We start from the raw sequence: 21,725 nt of genomic DNA on the forward strand, positions 1-21,725 counted from the left end.
TAGTTATTGATAGTTCTAAAGCTTTAGAGAACAGAAAATATCATCATAAATATAAATTTAAAATATTGTTGACCAATTATGACATTAGCTATGTTAAAAGAGCAAAAAATAGCAGAGATGATAATCTACAGTTATTACCATTTACTAATTAAAAGAGATAAATCTTAAAAAGATCCACGTAGCCAACCACCAGTAATTAGCACACAACAGATTATTGTTAATTGGTTATTATATCTTGAAATACTCTAGATACTGAGAGAATGCACTAAAAGATACAACATGGTTTCCATCAAACTGAGACTGTAGAAAATAAAAGAAAGATGTCAAATCGAACGAATGATCCTTCAGCATAAGTGTTCCGAATGATATGGTCCAAGCTGTTCAAAATCCATTTTAAGAACATAAGTTGCACGGCTGTAACTATTGAAGTGGAAGAAAACTACAAAGACTTGGCCAATGATCAAGGGGGCAAGCAAACAGCATTCCATATAAAGCAAGAAAAGATGTCATGATCAATGGATTTCCAAATTACTGGTTTATTTACATGTTCTAAAGTTTTTATAACCATCATCTTTTCTGGAAGATTATTCAAATGAAGCTCATTTCAAAATACTTTGTTTTCAAGCATTCAATCTTAGACCATGAGTCAAGCATTTCCTATAATGAGGAAGTCTATTGCACACATATTTCCTTTTCTGAAGCATCATTGAAAAATGATTTGTAGAGAAAAATGTTAATAGTATAAAAGATGAAATGGATAAGTCACCCGGCGGACGATGATCGTTAATGCCTCCATCAGGAACCAATATTTCTAGGCGTCCCTTCACGGGTTTTACAACTTTTTGCAGGAGACTGTGTCGCTCCGTCAGACTTTGATGAATCACACTAGTGTCTCCGACATAGAGAATATCAAAAGCAATATCTACAATGGTTAAGTTTTAGAAATAACAATTACACAATAAAAATTAAACCAAAGCCAATTAAAAGCCAGGAACTTATATTTAACAACTTAGAAATGCTCAGAAGAAATAACAAAAATCCACCAGGCAAAAACTGAAGCAAATAACAAGGTTTGCAGAAGTGTCCATGCTTTCTAATATATATCAACCATGATAGACATAATAAAAACTAACTTTCAAATTAGCAAATATGTATCAACCATGACAAACTTCTAAATGGCTATCTCTGCATAAATGGGTTCTGAAATCACGCAATCAGTCCTCGTGGAACAATGTTTATAATGTTCAGGAAAAATACCATAAACTTGAAATCAATCCTCATGCTACTTGGATTATGCAATTTAGAAGCTACATTTTTCACCAGTGTAGAACTTCCAATCATCAAAAATGGAACCAACTTCTGGAATCCAGAAAAATAATGGATACAGCACAACTGCATGTAGAATAAGAGAAATCAATTGGCACAAAATACTACACAGCGGACAAATACTATAGAAAACACAATCCTCATTTCTTAACCTGGCGATTGCTCTCCAATCCTTCCTTTGCTGCCTTTGCTGCAATAAAAAAGGTATTAATAGAAATGCCAACAAACAGAAAGAGACATGCAACAATGTGCAATAACTGCATGAAGCTATTGAAAGACCTATCTCTTGATTTGAACCAAATTCTGCAAAATGTTGAGCAGCCATATCCCAAACCAGCATTTCACCATCCAATATACACCTAAATAGCATCAACACCAAATATAATACTGTTAAAATACCTTATTGTTAACCTCATGCAGAGCATCTGCAAACAAAATATGTAACAGTTTGTATATTGACATACCAAAAGACAGAAACAAATAATAAGTTGTTATTCATAATCTGATTTTTGTTATTCATAATCTGCACATAGAAAATGAATGCAGAACTCTTAGCATTTTAAGGAGAAAAAAAAACACAATAATTACCTCTGAACCAGTATGTTCTGTACAATAACATTCGACATGCCATGTGCATACTCAGGGTGTTCGAGGAAGTTCCTGACTCAAGGAAGACAAAGGTCATAAGCAATAGAGATCCTTAGTGTTCTTGATTAACTGTAACAAAATTGATGAGAGAGAAAACAAGTACGCTAATTAGACACACAAGGCAATGGAACAAGATACAACGTAATAGACCAATTACTACACATTTTTGCACCAGAATTGGTATGTGTCAGAACAAACAACATTCAATAATCAAATATATTCAACCAGGCAGCAAGAAGTTACACAATTTTTTAAAGATCTGAGAGCACTACCTTGAAAAAAAGTGTATTTCCTCTCCATTTTTGTGGATTTGAATGCGGTCACCATCAAATTTACACTCAACAACAACATGCTTCCCATGAAGCTAGACAAACAAATAAAAAGGTAATCATTAGAGTGGACTACAGATACATATCAAACGACAGAAGTGTGTTCATGATCAGGAAAAAAAGCATCAGCACAAAGTGATTAGCTTCATGCTAAAAGATCAATAACTACATAGAAGCTAAAAGGTGAAGAAGACTAAGTATGAGATGAGATCAAAGCAAGTCTCAGAGATGACACTTCTACAGATCCTGCATACAATAAATTCAAGGATGTGGTATAGTGTTTAAATTCCATAACAAATGTTGCAAATAATAGTAAACTGTGAATAAGTTGCACTAAGAACCATTCATGCAGGGTCTGCCGTACCGCCCGGTACGGGCGGTACATACCGGTCCGACAGGTTTTCGGTACGCGGACCGACTGTTACCGGTCCGAGGTACTGTAGCAATGTAGCAGTTTACTACAGTGCTACAGTACTCAGTACACCCAGGTGTACCGCTCGGTATACCGTACCGTACCGGTACCAAGCCCAGGTCGAAATACCGGTACGGTACGGTATTGCGAACCTTGCATTCATGTATAGTTAATCAAAGAAAATGAGTCTAACTAAGTCAAATATTTTACTAATAAATTTTGAAACCTTATAACAATCTTCGTACATAAGAAAAGGAAGCTTACAGTTGTCCTATTAGAATAAGAAATAGACAGTTTTAAATTCACTCGTTTTCAACTACAGGCTTAGAAAAATGAAAATATACACAAAAGTATACACGCAAGTCATGCAAAAATAGAATTAAACGAGGGTCACAGCATGCATATGAAGACTTGAAGAGGCAAGGACATGGCACAACATAAACATTCTCCAACATATCGTAAACACACAAGCTGGAAACCATGCAGAGAAGGCATGTTGGTTATCAAGGAAAAACATGTATTGACTAGAAAATTGTTTATTTACAATCACCGCCGCCACCATAATCTTTTATCCATCCACATGGTCGCCTAGCGAGCATCAGACAATCCAAAAAATACCATGGAAGATTTAACAAATTTGACAACCATCTCCCAGGCTAAATATCAAGGCAAACAAAGATAAAGACAGACTAGCCAAAATCCTAAAGAAGTATATTTGCACACAGAAAGCTTCCCTCACTGGTTGCAGCTTAAGTTCAATAATCAAGGATCAAAAAATTTAGATCAATTGTATCTTTTGGTAAATATACATGGAAAATGGAAAATCATATGATCTACAGACGAAATAATTCCATCTCGAAACTAGACGAAATAATTCCATCTCGAAACCAGAAAAAGGCAAAAGGACAACAGAACAAACCGTTAATAATAACATGATCATTAATTTGAATCCAGTAAGACACAATGTCATCACCTTAACATACCAATATGGCTGCAATGGCATGGAAACTTTACGAACCTCAGGAGAAAGACAAGGCATTATAAAATAATGCAAGATAGAAACCAACAAGCACCACAATGATAGAATTCAGATAAAGGATCAAGGAAATAGAACAGAATACTTAATATGCATATACAAAAGCAGTGAGGAGGATCTCACGATCTGAGAATAACATAGGACCTAATTATAAAGGAGCAAATTATATAATCTCAGCACCAACCACATTTTTCCTCAGCTGGATAGAGCTTGCACATCAGAGAAACTGCTTCTCCTGATTTCGTTCTTTGATGTAATTATATCAGTTATAGCTACATAAGGAAAGAAACTCAACTGGAGACCTAGGAACATTTCCTGTTATAAGTAACATCTTGTATCAAAAAAATTCATTATTGTAACTGTACTTAATTGAACCTTCCTGTCTTGTATTATGTGTAAATACTAAATAGGAATTAACACGCATCACCACTTCTTTTCTTTGCCATTTTTTTGTTTGTTGTTGTGCATGTGTGTGTGTGTCTTCCTTAAGGGGCACCTGGATCCTGTACATAAAGAAACAAAAAATCCTGCAAATACAACAAAAACTGTCCACCAAAAGATGCGTTGGACAAGGAAACTTGCACCCGAACATCTGAATAGTAGCATGCATCATCAAACAAACTGATGAACTGGATATGAAATTATCAGTACAGAAAATGGCAAGAAACGGGAGAGATTATAGCATCTTTTGCAAGGCTAAGGCAAAAGAGTACCTTCTTCCAGGCAGTTGTTGCATCACCGACTCTCATAGCCAACTGTGGTCTAACAGGTTTTCCGACTTCTATATCCTATCCATTGGCAATTAATTTCAATCGTCAACAAGTAACAAATTCAAGATCTAGTTAGATAGGAAACCACATTGGTACAGAAAATAAGATGAAGCACCCAGATCATGTAAACTAGGACATCTTATTCTGAATAGTTCTAGAAAAGATTTGAACTCAATGGACTCACATGTATCTCAACTTTCTAGGAAACGTGGTGCAAAACAAGTAAAAAAATATTAGCACAAGGTACCCTATGTTTAGTGTTTAATGTATTGACTTCTCAAGTCACTTCAACCATAGATCATACAGAAAGAAACATAGCTTAAACAGCCATAATCCTCAGGAATGAAACTGGTAGTGACATATAAACTTGAAACTGTTCAGAAGTTCTCTGCCAGAGCCATGATGTTTGGTTGTCATACTCAAGGATTACCATGCTGATTAGCATGAGCTTCCACATGTCAGAATAAACTGTCAGAAAGGCTTACTTAAGCTCGCTTTTGTTAATCCTACTCAGAAAGAACAACTAGGAGATGATTAGCTCCAAGTACCAAAGTCCACAGCTCCCATGATTGCGAGCTGCGGCATGCTTGTTGACATGCTACATGTCGACTTACATCAGAGGTTAGATCATGGCCTATGCCAAGACATTGACATGCTACATTTTGACTTATGTCAGAGGTTAGATCATGGCCTATGCCGAAACTTGTTGACATGCTCCATGTTGACTTATGTCAAAGGTTAGATCATGGCCTACACCAAGAATCGAAAGGCATGCTGATAGGCACGGCAAGGAATTGTGTTGCGGAAGAGGCATTGGCACATCGCTATGCCATTTAAACGCAATCCTTGATTATACCAACCATAATAGGCACTACAAATGAAATGAAATGCATGCCCTAGTAGACCATAAAAGAGCACAGAGACATAATCAAATTAGTAGTTATAGCTTGCAAATAGCTTTCCGGTAAAAAGAGGAATACAAGAACCTATTTGACTCTGCACAGAAATTGATTGATTTGGAGTAGGCCAGCACAGAGCCAGAGACACTAACATTCAGCTAATACAATGGAGAGAAGATAAAATAAAAGGGAGGTTTGATAGAAGTTCAGTTTGATGGTCAAAATCTGATTCCGACAACATGAAGAGCACAAAGAGATACAAAAGTATTTGTAGCGATTACCCTCTGAATGAAAGTTTCCGTAGCAATGTGGTTTCCTACCTAACTAGTAACTTTAAAAAAAAACTTAAAATCTTGGATTGCTCTACATGATAAATCCTACTACTACTGAAGAAAGTTTATACAGTGTCACAAATTTCTTTTGCAAGCAATATCCAACATCTGCAATTTCAGATTCCCATACTGATCCCCCGAACAGATCCAAATGACATGACCAATGAAAAAAAGGTACTTTGCAGCAGACAACCAGAAAGGTTACAAGATTGTATGGACTATGCAACAATTCCTATTCTAAAAACATCTAGATTTATAGTTGTTTTTGCAGAATCTTGTGCCATCCGCCGGCTATCCAAAGCAACCTTTCACATCACTGTTGGTTTTGAACAAAATTGTGGAAAGGATATACCAAGACGCAGGCACCAGAGTTAATATGTTCCAATCATGCAACTTCAAATAGTTGTACAGTTATAACACGATAACAACATCAAATTGCAGCAAGAATCACTTGTCCAGATAAGCCTGATGCTCTTTAAAAAAATTGGTATCTTCCTTGTTTCTCGATAGGAATTATTCTACTACTTTTGCTGTCCCAAACAGAAATTATCTTATTGTCCATCAAGTAGTACATATGTTTGATAAACATGTCATGCCTAAAGCTGACTACAGAAGCATATAGTTATTCATGTAAACGTGATTAGATTCCATAGTGAAGAATAAAAAGATTCAGATTGTGTAATAATCAACCATTTTACAAATAACAATTTCTTAGACATAACCATGGATTTTACACTAGCTCTTTTGTCATCTACACCATTTGTTTGAGTAAATAACGACTATACACAATTACATAGCCTTTAGAATTTACCTAACAGAAGGCCTCAAAAAGAATTAGAAAATTTTGGTTCTGCGCTTAAGAGAAAGCATTACCAGCTGTAATCGCATACTCATTGAAGAGTTCTGGCTAGTCTATGACACATAATAGACAAGCTCATACTTCTGGGTTCAAGTATTTCCTGGATCCTAATAAATTTTAAAGACCCAAAATTGAAGCAAAAATATTAATTCATTAATTATGTAGACATGAGATGACCTTCAAACAACCTGTTTCTTTTGTCGTTGAGTGTGATCTTTCAGCTTTTCACATACTAATTTAAGGTCACAGGTGACGTTGAACAAATCTTCAGCATCAGGATGAAATTCATGAAATATGCTCTTTTCACTAATTCCCAGCTTTAAATCTACACACAATTTTAAAATGATTAGTTCCTTTCAGTGGAGGGGAAAGGCAATAACTTGTCGTAAAGTACCTTTTAAGATGATCATCAAAATCCACTTCATCTCCAAGGCATTTGTTTTCTTGATGAGACTTGACAGAATCACAGCCTTTTCCCCCCTGTTGATACAAGGTTAAAGAATGTGATAAGCAAAACAAATAAAAAATGATTGAGAACATGAAGACACAAAGTAATGACCGGAGATAAAAGGTTTCATATGGTGACAGCAGATACTTAAAGAAAGTTACATATAAATTGGAATTTGGTGCAGTAAGAATCGTAGGTCAACATGGAGTTCTAGGACCACCTGTGACACAACAGATGCCTTCATCAACTTATCGCAGTTGACAAAAAAAAAAATGACATTCTGTTGTGACCAGAAAGAGAGGCCGATTATCATCCAACAAGCGTACTTTCTCTTCTAATAAATTGGCATCAAGGGATATATACAAAATTGGAGTATCCAACATGACTAAAATCAACAAGTAAATAGATCACAGTTCTAGCTTTGCACTATTCTTTGAATCCAGTGCAAAATGCATGAATGACTTTTCAACTAACTGTCTTTCTATGTACATGAATATTTGCACCCTAATTTTCCATGTATGAAGTACCTATTTTCTGTTGATGCCAATTGATCAAGCAAATTGTTAAGCTCCCTGATTGTAAGTCCGCCAGAAACCATCCCCTGCCTACGTTGCAACACCTGAACAACAAAAAGTGGAGTTTTTGCAAGCATACAGATATGAAGAGAAGAATTTCAACAAGGCAACAAGCTTATAGGATATGGAGGGTATACACTACCAACAAATAGAAATGTGAAACAAAAAAAGGATACCAAAAATTATTCCAGAAGAACACGCTGTTTGATTAATTATACCAGAAATTTGTTGTACATTGCAGAAAGCAAATTATTCAAGGATGGTTAACTTACAAAAGTTTGCTTGATGTCAGGCTACCCATTCCCTCACTACACAATCATGGCCATACTTGAACCTAACCGGACTTACCACATTTGTGAGCACTAGGACTCTGTGGATTGCCAAAACAATCAAAATTGAAGACTGAGAAAAGTTCATAAGTGTACCACCCGTAATCAATGGGAACTAATCAAATGATAAAAAAATTTCCTATGCAAAATGTAACAAGTTTTGCAAAGTGTAGCTTTAAAGAGGACGAACTAAGATTCAAAAAGGTAGCATTTCAAACTTTAAATATACAAGTCAAGAGAGGCCCATCCTATGCATGGTAATATAACAATATTGATTTCATCAGGCAAGGAGCCGGTGCCAGCAAAAGGATAAACAAGTCAACTCCAGTCAAGCACTCTTGACAGTTGAGTCGAGCATAGTTCACACAGAGAGGGACCAAATAACGTTACTTGGTTCAATGCAAGCCATTTACTACACCTACAATTCAAGAATCTTAGCCTACATGCAAAAGTTTGATTTTAGATGGCAAGAGATACGCCACAAAATATTAATCTAAAAATGGATGCAAAAATGTTTTGTTTATGACAAAAAGGAACATAAAGAAAATATACCAAGATAACCTTATAAAGAAAATATATCCAATTTATATTCTTCTCTAATTAACACGTGGATGAATGAAGTAATAGAAGCTATGCATTAAATAAATAGAGTGACTGAAACTATTCATCAACAACAGGAAGTCTTTCGGCTCGAAACGTATTTCTCATTCTTTTTTTCTTTTCTTATGCAGATTAAACCAGGGAAAAGGGGGAAAAGTACCATCAGGTGAAATTTCACGCTTAAAAGACTTCAAGAACCAATAAAGATTTCAAGAACCATTAAAGATTTCAAGAATCAGTTCAAAGAACACCAGTTTAAAACGAGGAGGAAAACACTGGCAAAAAGGACAAGTGACCATGTGCGCGCAATGGATAATCCTACGAAGGTAGCTCGTGAAGCAACCATTTAGACCATATTTCCCAGCGACATTGGGACAAAGGCCACGAAATGATTCAAGATTTCTTGCGGACGGTATGCGAAGCACTGCACAGAAAAGGGTTTGTAACGAGAAACTCACCTCGGCGGCAATGAGGGCGAAATTTCCGGCATTAGCACCGGATCTGGCGCCGCCCTTCCGCCAATTGACGAGGCGGAGGGCGTCGGGGGAGTCTTTGGCAAGGCCGAGGGCGTCAACGACGCAAGTGGCGAGGGTGGACTCCTTGAGGCCGTAGGTGCCGCGCTCGCGGTCGAGGCCCGGAAGGATGAGGCGGACGGCGCTGAAGTACTCGCGGCCGGTGTAGACCCGGTCCAAGAACGTCCGGAACCGCTTCCGCTTCTTGGCGGCGGTCCGGTCACGGAGCATCGCCTGGAACATGCTTACCAGTAGCCCAAACTTCACCGTCGTATCCGTCATCTCGATCGAAAACTCGCAGCCCGACTAAAGATAGCCCTCTGGCTGTCCTCCTCGATGGGTTTTAAATTGGGGCGGACACCGCCACGGCTTCTTACGAAAGAAGGGAGAGAGAAAGAGAGGAGTTCTTTATAGTTTTCTGGGTGCCACGTGGCGTCCTCGGAAGTTTCTGGGCGCCGATCCAGCGGGAATGGGTTTAGCGTCGGATAGTTGACGGACATGAGGGCGAGATGGTTCTTTCAACATGTCTTCGAGTTTAGGGATTTCCACGATTTGGGGATTGTGCCAATTGATCGAAGATATACAAGACTGACTAATAGCCTTATAGATTTAACAATAATAATTTATTATTTATACCTTCTTTATTTTTTTAAGTCTCGATGATGCCCTTGAATCAGATTATTTCAAATCTGATCGATCCATTGATTCAAGTCAGATCCCTTCAATTATATTGGATTGACGAACATGAGGGTGACATGATTCTTTCAATATATCTATATTTTTAGGGATTTTCATGATTTGAGAATTGTACGAATTGATTGAATATATACAAGACCGACTAATAGCCTTATAGATTTAACAATAATAATTTGTTATTTGTATATTGTTTATCGAATTATGACACATATTGTCGAGACAAATCATGACGAAAGGAATATGAGTAATTTATCAAAAAAAAAATATTTAATTTTTACTATCGATGTCCTTTTTAAAAAAAGTCTCGTTGATACCCTTGAATTAGATTATTTCAAAGGAATAATAATTCAAGTCTCGTTGATACTTTTTTTCAAAAGTATCGATGTTCTCCGAATCAAGTTTTTTCAGGTTAGATCCCTTCCAATTAGATTGGGTTGGGTAAGATCTTTTACATTCTAAGTTATACTTATACTTGAGTTACAATCAAATTATATTCATTCACAAACCCTATTAAAAATATATTAATTTTTATATAAATTTATTATAAACTTATCAAATTATTCCTTTGATACGTGTACATATTATAGATATTTTTTTTCTTTTTACTTGATATAAAAGGTTAGCTCTTGTATGGTAATCAAGATTTGATATTATTTTACTATTTTCATTTATCCACCTCAAAACTAATTTGAACATCAAGGATTGGACTATAAATCAAATTATATTCATTCATGCTTGGAATATGTGAGAGCTTCATATTATGACCACCTCATTCTTTTTATGTATATGAACCAAAATCACCTCAGATTAATTAGAATGTTATCGATTTTTTTTCATATATATCGTCTTGTAATCACAAGGGATAATCATAGATTACCTCTTATAGTTAATTATTATTAGTATTTCGATCCTTACATTTTAAAAAGTGGCATCGAGGTCTCTATACTTATGAATGTGAAACATTTAATTCCAATTCTTCTTACGTCATTAATTTCATTGATAAAAAAAATCGCACGTGTTATCACGTGCAAAAAGAGTGCAAATAGCTTCACCTTACATCGCTCGATCACTACCAAGGTCCAACGATGGGATGGCTTCACCTTCGAGATCACCTCTCTAGTTGGGACTTGTTTCGCCTCAACTAAAACTTACAGCAGTCCCCTTGTGACAATTGTCTCTCCCTCTCCTCTCGCGGTACTCAGCTCATCGTCTTCCACCCCTGACTACTACTTCTTTGCTAGTAGAAAGTATGCAGTAAAGTTCTATCATGACCCATTTTGGTCCTTCAATTGTGGATCAAAATATTTAAGTTGAAGTTAACATAGTATACTTATCAAGCCCATATAAGCCAATCATAGTCATTGCCCATTTCGAATGTTGGACTAAATGGGGTGTTATAGGTTTTCTCCCATCTTTGTTGCCAATAGTTCATATGCTCCGATGCCACAACAAACGCGTCCAATTATGCAATGGGTGAGCTAAAGTCTGATGCGGTGGTAATGAGTGGTGCAAGAGAGATGGCGATCGAGTAGTAGTGGTCGAGCGATGCAGGTGCGGTAGCGATGAGCGGTACAGGTGCAACAACGGTCAAGCGAGTGCGATCAAAGAGAGGAGGGTAAGTAAGTCGGAAAGAGGAGTGGAAAGATGAGAGAAAGAAAAATCGATTAAGACGAGAAGTTGATATAAATTTAATAATTAAAAAATAAAAATAATATTTTTATTCTTTTTATTAGTATTTTTTTTTACATACGGGCGATGTAAAAAGAATCGGATTAAATGTTTCACCTTCGTAACTATAGATATCATAATATTATTTTTAAAAATATATAAAATCGATATTTTAATTATAATTAATTATAAATAAAAATAATATATAATTATCCTTTAATAATGATAAATCAATTAACTATAGGAATATGGTTATCTAATTATTATCACTTTCTGCAAAAGTCTTCTTCACTCTTCCTCTTCCTCGAGGAGGCTTTCTTTTCAGCCTAAATCTCATCCAAATCTTCCTTCGGAAAACGAAAGGAAGGCTGTTCGACGTTGATTAGGAGGTGCAGCGGAAGATGCGGAGAAGCAGCACAACGATGACAAAGGCAGGTGAGTGAAGACAAATGGGTCGAACGCGAGAGGTTGTGGCATCATCAATGGACAAAGTCACCACCGCAAACTCTTATCTCTAAAAGATACCCCTCCACAAAGCCATTGAAAAGTCTGCTTATGCTGCATTCTTTTAAGATGATGATACTTACGGGATCGAGACGCAGAATATATTCTCAGACTTGATATTTAAGCAGAAGCTTCTAGATCTGAGGTACCGTTTGTGTTTTTCCAACTAAAAACATCAAAAATATACGAGGGTGATACTTCAAAATTAAACATTTATTAAATAATATATATATATATATAATATTATTAAATTATATATATAATATAATATTATTTTATAGAAGGATAAACTTAAAAAATTGACTTCACTATGACAATATACATACTTTATTCATAAAAGACAACAAATTACCAAAGATTTTAAGATGAGGGTGAGGACGCCACACTCCAAATCTTTGCACTGTTTCATGAGCAGATCATGCCACGTAAAATTTCCTGGTTGTCTTCTTCCGCGCGTCACACCATTTGAGAGCTCTCCAAAGTTGTAGCTTGTTTTCTCTCTCTCTCTCGCTCCTTATCTTTCTAGTTGCATCACCAGTCTCTCGGCCTCCACTAAACCCATGATTACATAAGAGTCCGTCGGCAGTTCACTTCTCTCGTCACAGCGTCCATCACCCACCACCCTCCAATCTCCAAATTACCTGCCTGCCCTCGCTGCTTCCTACACCTCCATGAAACCCACGGCCGAAACAGGGCACCTCTCTGCCTTCCCCGCCCCGACCAAGGTCTTAAAGAAGGCCCCTCTCATGGCTTCGATCCCTCCCCCGCTTTCTCCCTCCTCCTCCTCCTCCTCTTCTTATTCCCCTTCCAACTACTCTTCAAGCAGCATAACCCAGATGGGCAGTGATCACATCATCTCTATCCTCCTCCTCCTCCCCGTAGAGTCCATCCTCTCCTTCTCCATGACATGCAGAAGGTTCAGATCCGTGGCCTCCTCCGACTCCGTGTGGGAACCCATCTGCAGGAGGGAGTGGGGCAGCGGCGGCGTCGACGCCCTCGTCGCTTCCTTGTCTCAGCAAGAAAGGCAGCGGCTTTCTTGGAAGCGGCTCTACGCGCAAGTTTCCCGGCCCCGTTCCCTTTCTTGCCGCCGATTGTCGAGTAAAAGTGGCGCCTTTCCGAATCCCAGGGCTTCTCACTCCCTCAATTTCATCTCTGATTGGCTTGTTCTCTTCGGCGGGGGATGCGAAGGAGGTCAGCCCTTTTTCGCTAGCGGCTTAACCTGTCTTTTTTCCTCTTTGCAATTAGATTCTTAGTGGGCGTGCAAATGATAGGCGGATAGTTTGATTGGATAGTTGAGTTGGTACTTTTATTGCTGCAGCCGTGTTCTTATGGATCTTGTTCAGTTTCTTGTCTATTACCGCCTAATCTTACCTACTTTTTTTTTTATGTCTGGAGAAATTCTGTTTTGGTACATGTACAGTGCATAAGAAGAAGTGTGATAACAATCGGTGACAAAGACTTTCCAGAACATGCCATTTGCTGCTTATCTATTTTGAGAAAGAGAAGTTGGGCTCTTTTAGTTCTTTCTAGTGATGCATGTCTCTCCAAATCTGTATAATTCTTGCAGTCCGTGCAACTTACTGAAACTATGCTTCTAAAAGAAAATTTTGAAATTAATTATTTGCTTTGACTTCTATAAGTGTTCACTTGAAATTCCAAACCAGCATTTTTTTTCCCATTCACGTTCAATGTTAATATCAATTGAGTGTAGCGCTGCAATCCCTTGTAGTTATTTATTTGTAGACTAGTAGTATCAGAAAATGGGCAAATTCATTTGCCCTTGAACGAGTAGGTCTTGCCATATGTCATCTACTTTGAAGGGCGGCATAACTATTAATGAAAAGAGCTGCAATGAGGGACCAAGAACCGCTGATTAAAGAGTTCCAAGAGTTTAGAGATCTGAAGAAGTCAACCTTGCTTTGATCGTTACTTTCTCACTCATTTGTATTTCAGTTATTCTGAAATAAACTCAACCTCTTCCTTTGGTCAGATGTATCCACTTTTCACCGCTGAACTGTTTCATTGAGCATATTTTTTCTTTTATAAGGATAATATTTCTTTGCAGCTACATATTTGCTGAAACATGAAATTATTTTATGTTTGTTGATCTGACATCTACATGTGAAAATAGTTACTTTCTTTAAGGTTTTCTTTGTACCCAAACATGGTAACGGAGAAATTTATCACTAGTTTTGAAGTACTTGTTCCAGACATTATCAGAATATTGTCCTCATACACAGCATTGGGGTCAAATGAAGAATCTTCTTAAATTCACAAAGATGCAGAATATCTTTCTTCACTTGCCTTCATGTAGTTGCCATTGGGCTGTTCTTACCAGAAAATATATCCTTTTTGTTTAAGGGAGATCTAAATGAGAAGAGAGAGTGTGGACAAAATAGGTAATACTTTTTTGAAAAAGCTATATGGACTATGACAACAAGAAAATATATTTGCCTACAAAGGCAAGCCTTTGCTTCAATTTATTAATTCTTTTTGCTATCATTTGCCTCAATTAAAGTAACTTTTATTCAAGATGTGTACTTTAGCTCATAGAAACATTTGATTCTGAGGCTGAACGATTATGATGATGTATAAACGAAAATGTCAGTCAGCCAACAAGCAAAATAGACTTCTACATGTCCTAGAGGGAATACCATTCCTTCAGATATATCACTTGATGTCCTTTGTTGATTGCCTGTGATACAGATACTTCAAAACATTTTGCATACACTCATAGGACATCATATAAAGGGTACTTGCCAAGTAAATTTAGGGCACATTGGAAACTCTTCAGATAACTATCATTTGTGATGGGCTACAACTGTCTACTGTAGCATATAAATAACTGTCAAATCTGTGTATGTTACTATGTTATATATTGAAAATATATTACTTGCTGAATTGATGTTGTATCATAACAAGTCAATGTATTGGCATTCATACTGCATAGTTGTGCACTTTCTTCGATACAAAGCTAGCAGCCATTTATGATATACCTGCAGTAAAGTACAAATGGTGGTTTTGGAATAAATTGAAGTTTTGATGGACTCTTATAGAATGAAAGTTCTGATGGAATTTAAGCACTTTTCATTATTTAGTTCATCGGGTCAACTAGTTTCATTCTCTCCTGATGTTTACAAATGTCTCTGATAACGTTCTTGTAGTAGCTAAAAATGTCTCTGGTGATATCAGTGGAAATGTTTTTGGAATTTTGAACCACCCTTTCTTTTATTCATTTCGTCCTTTCTTATAAATTCCATTTCTTGGCATTGGTGATCAGAAGTTATGACTACTTTGCAACTTCCATGGCTAATATCTGATGTTTTTGCTAATGTTGTAAAGTTTCTTTGTCTAATCTGAGCAGCATGAAAATGTTATTCTCTGTAGCAATGCTTACCTTTTTAAGTTCATACTGTGCTATTCTAGTGCTTGTTTAAAGTTGTCAAGAAAATCAGGTCAGTATCTTGCTTGCAACTTTGTCAATCTGATAGATCTTATAAATTAATTAATATCAATTATATTTAAGTCTGAAGCTTTGGCAATTGTCTCTGGTAGAACCTTTGGCAATCGTATTTAAGTCTAAGTCTGATAGAACCTTTGTGGCAATTGATATTTAATTAATATCAATCGTCTTTATCAACTCATTTCTAATTCTGGGAAGCATGACAAAGTGAGGATAAAATATCTGCAACCTTTGCTAAATTATTTTGACTTTTTACTAGAAACTGATTGTTCTCTGAAAACGCATTCTGCTTACACTAAAGATCTTATTGGTTACTATTTGTAGGAGTATTACCATAGTTTACATTTCAACTGGTTCTACTACAAGATGCTATGCATATGAAAAAAAAGTGCTTCTTAGTAGATCCATATGATTCTTATGGAGGTAATGAAGAGTTGATTAACTTTTGAATTATTTGCAATGTAGAACTATTGTCTGCTCCAGGAAACTGTATATTGTCGATAAAATCATAAAATATCAGGAACCATAGATTTTAAGAAGTCATGGTAATAGGGACATTGAACTACTGCTTCCACTGCAACTTTGCAAGAATAGTTAGTATTCACATTCATGTTTATATTGGCAATTCCTTTAATTGCCTAAGTAATTTTTTGCAATTATCAGATTCATAAGCATTCAAGTATATATTAGCTATTCGTGAACTTGAATTTTAGCTTAATAATATTTCCATGGGCATGTTCATTTTTGGTACTGGAATCTTCCCTCCAGTTGATATATTTCTCTTCTTTATTTAGGTCGCCACCTTGATGATACATGGGTAGCATACATTGGAAATGGACACAATAGAGTGATATGTTGGCAGCATGTTAATTCTGGTGTTCCAAGTGGGCGTTTTGGACAGACATGCACACTCCTTAGCAAGTTTCTAGTTCTGTTTGGTGGAATCAACGATAATGGAGAGCGTTTAAATGATACATGGATTGGGGAGGTTCTTTATGAAGGACAAATTGATCTCAGAATTGCATGGAGGCTACTGGATGTGGGTACTCTGGTTCCTCCCCCTCGAGGAGCCCATGCTGCATGTTGTGCTGGAGATCAGAGGGTGATGATACATGGAGGGATCGGGTCGTACGGCCTCAGATTTGATGATACATGGATTCTAGATCTGTCAGATGACTTTAAATCTGGTAGGTGGCACCAGGTGATGAATGCTCAGTCATCACCTCCCCCACGGTCCGGTCACTCGTTAACATGGATTGGTGGGACATACATGGTTCTCTTTGGTGGGAGGGGCTCGGGATATGAGGTTCTTAATGATGTCTGGCTCTTTGATGTTGGTGGCGATGGTCCTGAATGGAAGGAATTAAAGCTATCTGGTTTACCTAGTGAAATGCCACTTCCACGAGTCGGGCATTCGGCAACACTTATATTAGGAAACAAGATTCTCATATATGGTGGTGAAGATTCAGAGAGGCACCGGAAGGATGATTTCTGGGTGTTAGACATAGGAGCCTTGCGAAGTTTCCAAACAGCAGGTTCAAAGAAAACACCGAGAAAATTGTGGAAGAGGCTAAGCATCGAAGGTCACTCCCCACAGTACAGGTCCTTCCATGGGGCCTGCACAGACAGGTCAGGACATTATGTGTATGTCTTTGGTGGTATGGTCGATGGTGTTGTACATCCTGCTGAAGCCTATGGGCTGAGCTTCAACGGGGAGTTGTATCAGGTCAAGCTTGTGCTTCAGTTATAGGCACATGTGACTTCCTGTATCAAACCACTACTAGGATCTATCCACTATGTTGTATAGACAAATGGTAGTCTGTTCAGAAATCCAGCTCCTTGTAAGAATGTATCCATTAAGTCATTTTATTAGTGGATCAGATCGTATGAATCATGATTTGTCATCAACTGAGGTTGTATATCGGTTGCAGATGCTACTGAATGTGGTGGGAATGAATTCTCAGGAAGTTCAGATATATTAGTTACTAAGAACCTAGCCAGAAATATAGAGGTAGAAACTAGTTGCTTTAGACTGTAGTTTGAGCAATTTTACCCAGTAATAATGAGATTTTGAGGGGAGTAAAGAGCCCGACAAGTTGTATCAGAGTGATTGTGGCAGGACAGACATTCCTCATCTTGCTGTGAGCTCATCTTCTGACGGCCAGAGACCTGAAGGTCTTGTGCTGGAGAGGACAATTCCTCTGGTCCCTTCTTTGAGAAAAATCTGTGAGCACTATGGGTTGTTTGGGAACAAAGAGTGATCTTATTCCATGTCCTTGACAGGCCATTTTTGAACTGTTCATTCATGCCAACCAAAGCTTGAAATCTCTGAGGAGGCTGTTCTGTCTTGTGACTGCAGCTGGTTGAAGAGACCAGGGATCTCATGACAAGGCCAAGAATGCACAGAGAGAGAGAGAGAGAGAGAGATGATATAACGATTGATCTAGGATCATTCGCTGGTAAGATGGTCCAACCAATGTTGTCTGGATCTTGCTCAATGCATAATGGACATGGAGCTACACCGGTGTTGTCTGGATGCATGCACTCTCTCATGTGACATGGTCAGGCAAAGAAAGGGGACCAACAAATTGCATGTCAACATGGTCCTGCTACAACCAGTGTCAGATCAATTCACCATGATATTTAGCAGAAAGGAATGTCACAGAGCGATCGGTGATGACACCGATCCTGATGGTGACGCAAATCTTCTGAGTGTGAGGTCCCTCTCTTTTTACCATGCTCAAATCTCCACATCAACTTGCTTAGATGCAGATCTGTTGCTTCCCAAATATAAAGCAATCCTGTGCAGCTGTGGCTTTCTCCAGCTTATTGTAGGATTCACTGGAATAAGTTCTAAAGCCCCTTTCCTTCCCTCAAGGGAGGAATAAGAACATCCAGCTTCATACAACTGTGTTTGCAAGAGCAAGCACAACATGGGAGAATGCATTCTGAGAATTGTATGCCAATCAATAAAAGATGTACAGCTGTTGCACATTTGAGACTCATCTCAAGTAAGCTTCAAGAAGGCATATTGTTGTGCTTAATTTGCGGTACTGATAAGACATGGCAGTTGACTGCAAGCACTGAGCACATTGTTTTCAGATAGTCATCTCAACAACGGATTCAGTCTGATATTATACCAAAAGAAATAGCACAATGCCCATCTCAATTGAGGCTTAAAATAAACACTTAGGTAAAGTGTTTCGGTAAAAGACTAGCAAATAGAATTAGTCACGAGTCAGCTTTCTTAGCCGTATCTTTACCAGCAAATAAGTCGTTAGCTAAAGTTTGCAATTTCATATCCGGTACAGTCTAGTATGTTGGGTTCTTATGGATTTAAATTTTTTTACCTTAATTGTACGTTTATCTTGTATGTCCATCCGTAAAGAATTAACTTCCGTTAAACAAAAACAATTAGAGAAAGCTTTGAACTTTGGATCCCACTAGCATATAATACAAATTATAAATATAGACTTTGCAAACCTTGAATAGTCATATGACAAAAAGTTCAATGTGGTATGCTGTGATCAAAAGTCCTCAACAAAATAAAATAAAGACATATGACATTGCTACAAAACAAAACAATAAATCAACTCTAGACACTACCTCAAAGGCTTATCCAGTCAAGTGCTATACAGGTAGATCTGGGGTGCTGTGTGGGTTGATACTCCGCACCACTTTACGGAGTTAGAAAATGATTGCTTGGTTAGCATATTTTTGGATAGTTTTATTTTTGCATGATGATTACACATAATTTGTATTTACAAAACTAAGACGATCATAAAAGTCAGCTAAAATGGGGTTGTCAAGTCTATTGTAAATCCTTAAATGTTGTACAAAGCATAAACAAAATCAAAAGATATGGATATATACAAATATTACATTGAACACTTTTGGTATAGATTTGTCTATGACATTCTTCCCCACTTATTCCTTTGACATCCTCGTTGAAGCATTTACAGATACTGCATCTCCTCGACTTTATATAATCTTTAATCTTCTACTTCAATTGCAATTCATCTCTTAGCTCTCAGCTGCTCATTAGCACTGTTGTTAAGCAGTCGAACTTTGATTCGCCGACATTGCTTCAACTTGCCAAAGACTCTAATTTTGATGTGTTATCAATCGAGTTGTGATGATCTTTGTTGGTTCCTACGGATCTCTCAGATGAAGGAAAATATATTCCTTATTGTACACCAGTCTCTCAAACATCTTGCATCACTTAAACTGGACGGATATCTATTAGAGCTTTAATGAGTATCGCCTTACAGATTTTGAAGTTTTTGATGTCTTTCCCGCATAAAATTTGTTCATTGATTCATCTTTTATTTAATTATTGCCTCTAAGTAGTTTCGCATCACTTTCATTTTCAGTTGACATTCTGTTGAAAAATGAAGTGGACAATTTACTCTTAGTGAAATCAATCAACATTGGTGAGGATTTGACAACTGTTATCTTCTGCTAAGTTTATTCAAAAGGTCTGTGAACATGTGTAAAGATTTTCTACTTAGTACTCGCCCATTTTCTTAAGAGTTGATAGGGTAAAGATTATTTTGCTTTATCTTGCCTGCCTTCTCAAGGGTTATACTTCATGTATCAAGTTGGTTACTAGTTTACACATACTTTTTCCTCATAATACTAAAGGACCTGAGGTGTTTACACTCATTGCATCGAGTTAACTACTATAATTTATCTCCTCGTTGCCATCGGAATGTAAGAAGTTTTGCCCCAAAATAAGTAAAATTCTACCTCGAGTTGGAGCAAGTCTTCGATAGTTTTAATTACCTTTGGGATTGTACCATCTTCTTCATCATTTTTATCGCTTACTTCTCTGAGTAAAAAGGGTACAACACTACGTACTGTCTATTTTGTTCCTTTGTCGAGCACTCCTACATAAATCCAAAGTCTCATACTTTCGGCTATCTTGATGAGAAGCTCATCGATACTGGTCTTACGAAGTTCCTTAGCCTCTATCCTTGGATCTTATTTTGGTACTTGAAGTTTATATTTGCATTTTGCACCTCCTTAGCCCCTTTCACGACTATACACCCTCCCTCCATGAAAGTAAGAGAACAATGACACCATGGAAGTCTCACCTTTACGGCATCATGGTGTTATTGTGTCCATAGCCCTACTATTTGTCATCTAGCATTTGCGTTTCTTTCTCTGTGATTAGTAGATCTGCCTCTATGCCATTGTAGCACTCCTCTAAGTCCACCTCTCAGATTGTCTTTGAGCGTCATAGGGGTTTAATGGAGATCAGACACATAGGTGATTGGCTTTAGGTCAAGTGGGAGATTGCTAGTCATAGGTGCCCAGCAAGCCAATCACGTGAGTGATGGCATGTGTGACTTGATACAGAATCTTTTTACTTATTATATTTTGGCATATATCACTTTATAACTATTGCATATATGCACATATATATATATATATATATATATATATATATATATTGTGATGTCCTTGGATTTGTGCAATGGAAATTGGATCGTGATGAGATCATGAAAATGAGATCGATTCACCTTTAAACACATATCTTAAATAATCTCAGTCATAGATTACTTGAGAGGGACATCGTGATAACCGGACAGACTGATGTGCTGTATACCCGTCTATATGATGGATGTAGCTGGTCTCATAGCTGCTCGTGTAGGGACACTAGGGATACAATACAGGTGCTCATTGGAATGAGTTCACTGATTGATCCGCTTACGGAATGCTGGATGGTCGATGATGCCTTATTGTCAGACAGCGATTCCGTAGTCCTAGTGGTATATCTGGTCCTTAGACTTGAGATACCAAGGATGTCCTGTATGAGTGCTCCACTCTTTGATACCAGTCTTATAGGTTTGATTGTCCCAGATCTAGTATAGCTGGTCATTGGGAGTGGTAGTCGACCTTACGAGGGCTATTGAGTGTCGATAGAGGATCATCCACTCTCGGCGTCATGAGAGGAATATCTCATGTGTTCTTGCTCAAACAAATCCTTGGCCAGGGTCATTCGGGTTGAGAGAGAAAGAGTTCTCCAAGAGAATTCGATTAGAGCGAGACTCGAGTAAAAACCGTATGGGTCTAACAACACCATGCTCGATATACGGTCTCTGAGATATTAGATGGATGAGAGACTATAGGTACACGGTAACTGAGGACATATAGGTCCAATGGATTGGATTCCCCTGACTCGTCTAGGGACTACGGCGTAGTGGCCTAGTACGTCCATAGTCGATGAGTCAAGTGAATTATTACAGAGATAATAATTCACTGAGTTAGAAGGAGTTCTGACAGATATGACTCACGGCCAGCTCGATATTAGGCC

General features: G+C 37.6%; 2 protein-coding genes across 6 annotated transcripts in view; one reads left to right on the forward strand and one right to left on the reverse strand.

Annotated features, from left to right (window-relative positions):
* Positions 1–9,583, reverse strand: part of LOC135585240 (DNA ligase 4-like) — a 28,852-nt gene extending 19,269 nt beyond the window's left edge. The window contains exons 1-11 of one of the 5 annotated variants that reach the window (XR_010481747.1): positions 9,022–9,582; positions 7,587–7,678; positions 7,006–7,091; positions 6,800–6,936; positions 4,465–4,539; positions 2,247–2,338; positions 1,915–1,986; positions 1,606–1,685; positions 1,479–1,516; positions 1,386–1,392; positions 767–922 (exon numbers count right to left, since the gene is read on the reverse strand). Coding sequence is in view for 4 of the 5 variants with exons in the window: in XM_065093472.1 (XP_064949544.1) it covers positions 767–922; positions 1,386–1,392; positions 1,479–1,516; positions 1,606–1,685; positions 1,915–1,986; positions 2,247–2,338; positions 4,465–4,539; positions 6,800–6,936; positions 7,006–7,091; positions 7,587–7,678; positions 9,022–9,357 (1,171 nt within the window). In the remaining variant the exon portion in view is untranslated. Of the gene's footprint in view, positions 1–766; positions 923–1,385; positions 1,393–1,478; positions 1,517–1,605; positions 1,686–1,914; positions 1,987–2,246; positions 2,339–4,464; positions 4,540–6,799; positions 6,937–7,005; positions 7,092–7,586; positions 7,679–9,021 lie in introns of all 5 variants that reach the window. The other 4 variants (XM_065093472.1, XM_065093469.1, XM_065093470.1 and 1 more) reach the window with 4 other exon arrangements.
* Positions 9,584–12,373: 2,790 nt separating this feature from the next.
* LOC103995937 (F-box/kelch-repeat protein At1g51550) lies at positions 12,374–17,314 on the forward strand. Its single transcript, XM_009416691.3, has 2 exons — positions 12,374–13,134; positions 16,201–17,314. Exons 1-2 carry the CDS (start codon positions 12,615–12,617, stop codon positions 17,154–17,156), a joined length of 1,476 nt encoding a protein of 491 aa, XP_009414966.2. The 5' UTR covers positions 12,374–12,614; the 3' UTR covers positions 17,157–17,314.
* Positions 17,315–21,725: the final 4,411 nt, after the last annotated feature.

Source organism: Musa acuminata, chromosome BXJ2-1, assembly GCF_036884655.1.
Source record: "Musa acuminata AAA Group cultivar baxijiao chromosome BXJ2-1, Cavendish_Baxijiao_AAA, whole genome shotgun sequence".
In the NCBI taxonomy this organism is placed as follows: Eukaryota; Viridiplantae; Streptophyta; class Magnoliopsida; order Zingiberales; family Musaceae; genus Musa; species Musa acuminata.

Coding starts and splice junctions, on each gene's coding strand:
- LOC103995937 (XM_009416691.3), top strand. CDS start 12,615: ATGAAACCCACGGCCGAAACAGGGCACCTCTCTGCCTTCCCCGCCCCG. Junction 13,135..16,200: donor CGGCGGGGGATGCGAAGGAG/GTCAGCCCTTTT, acceptor TTCTTTATTTAG/GTCGCCACCTTGATGATACA.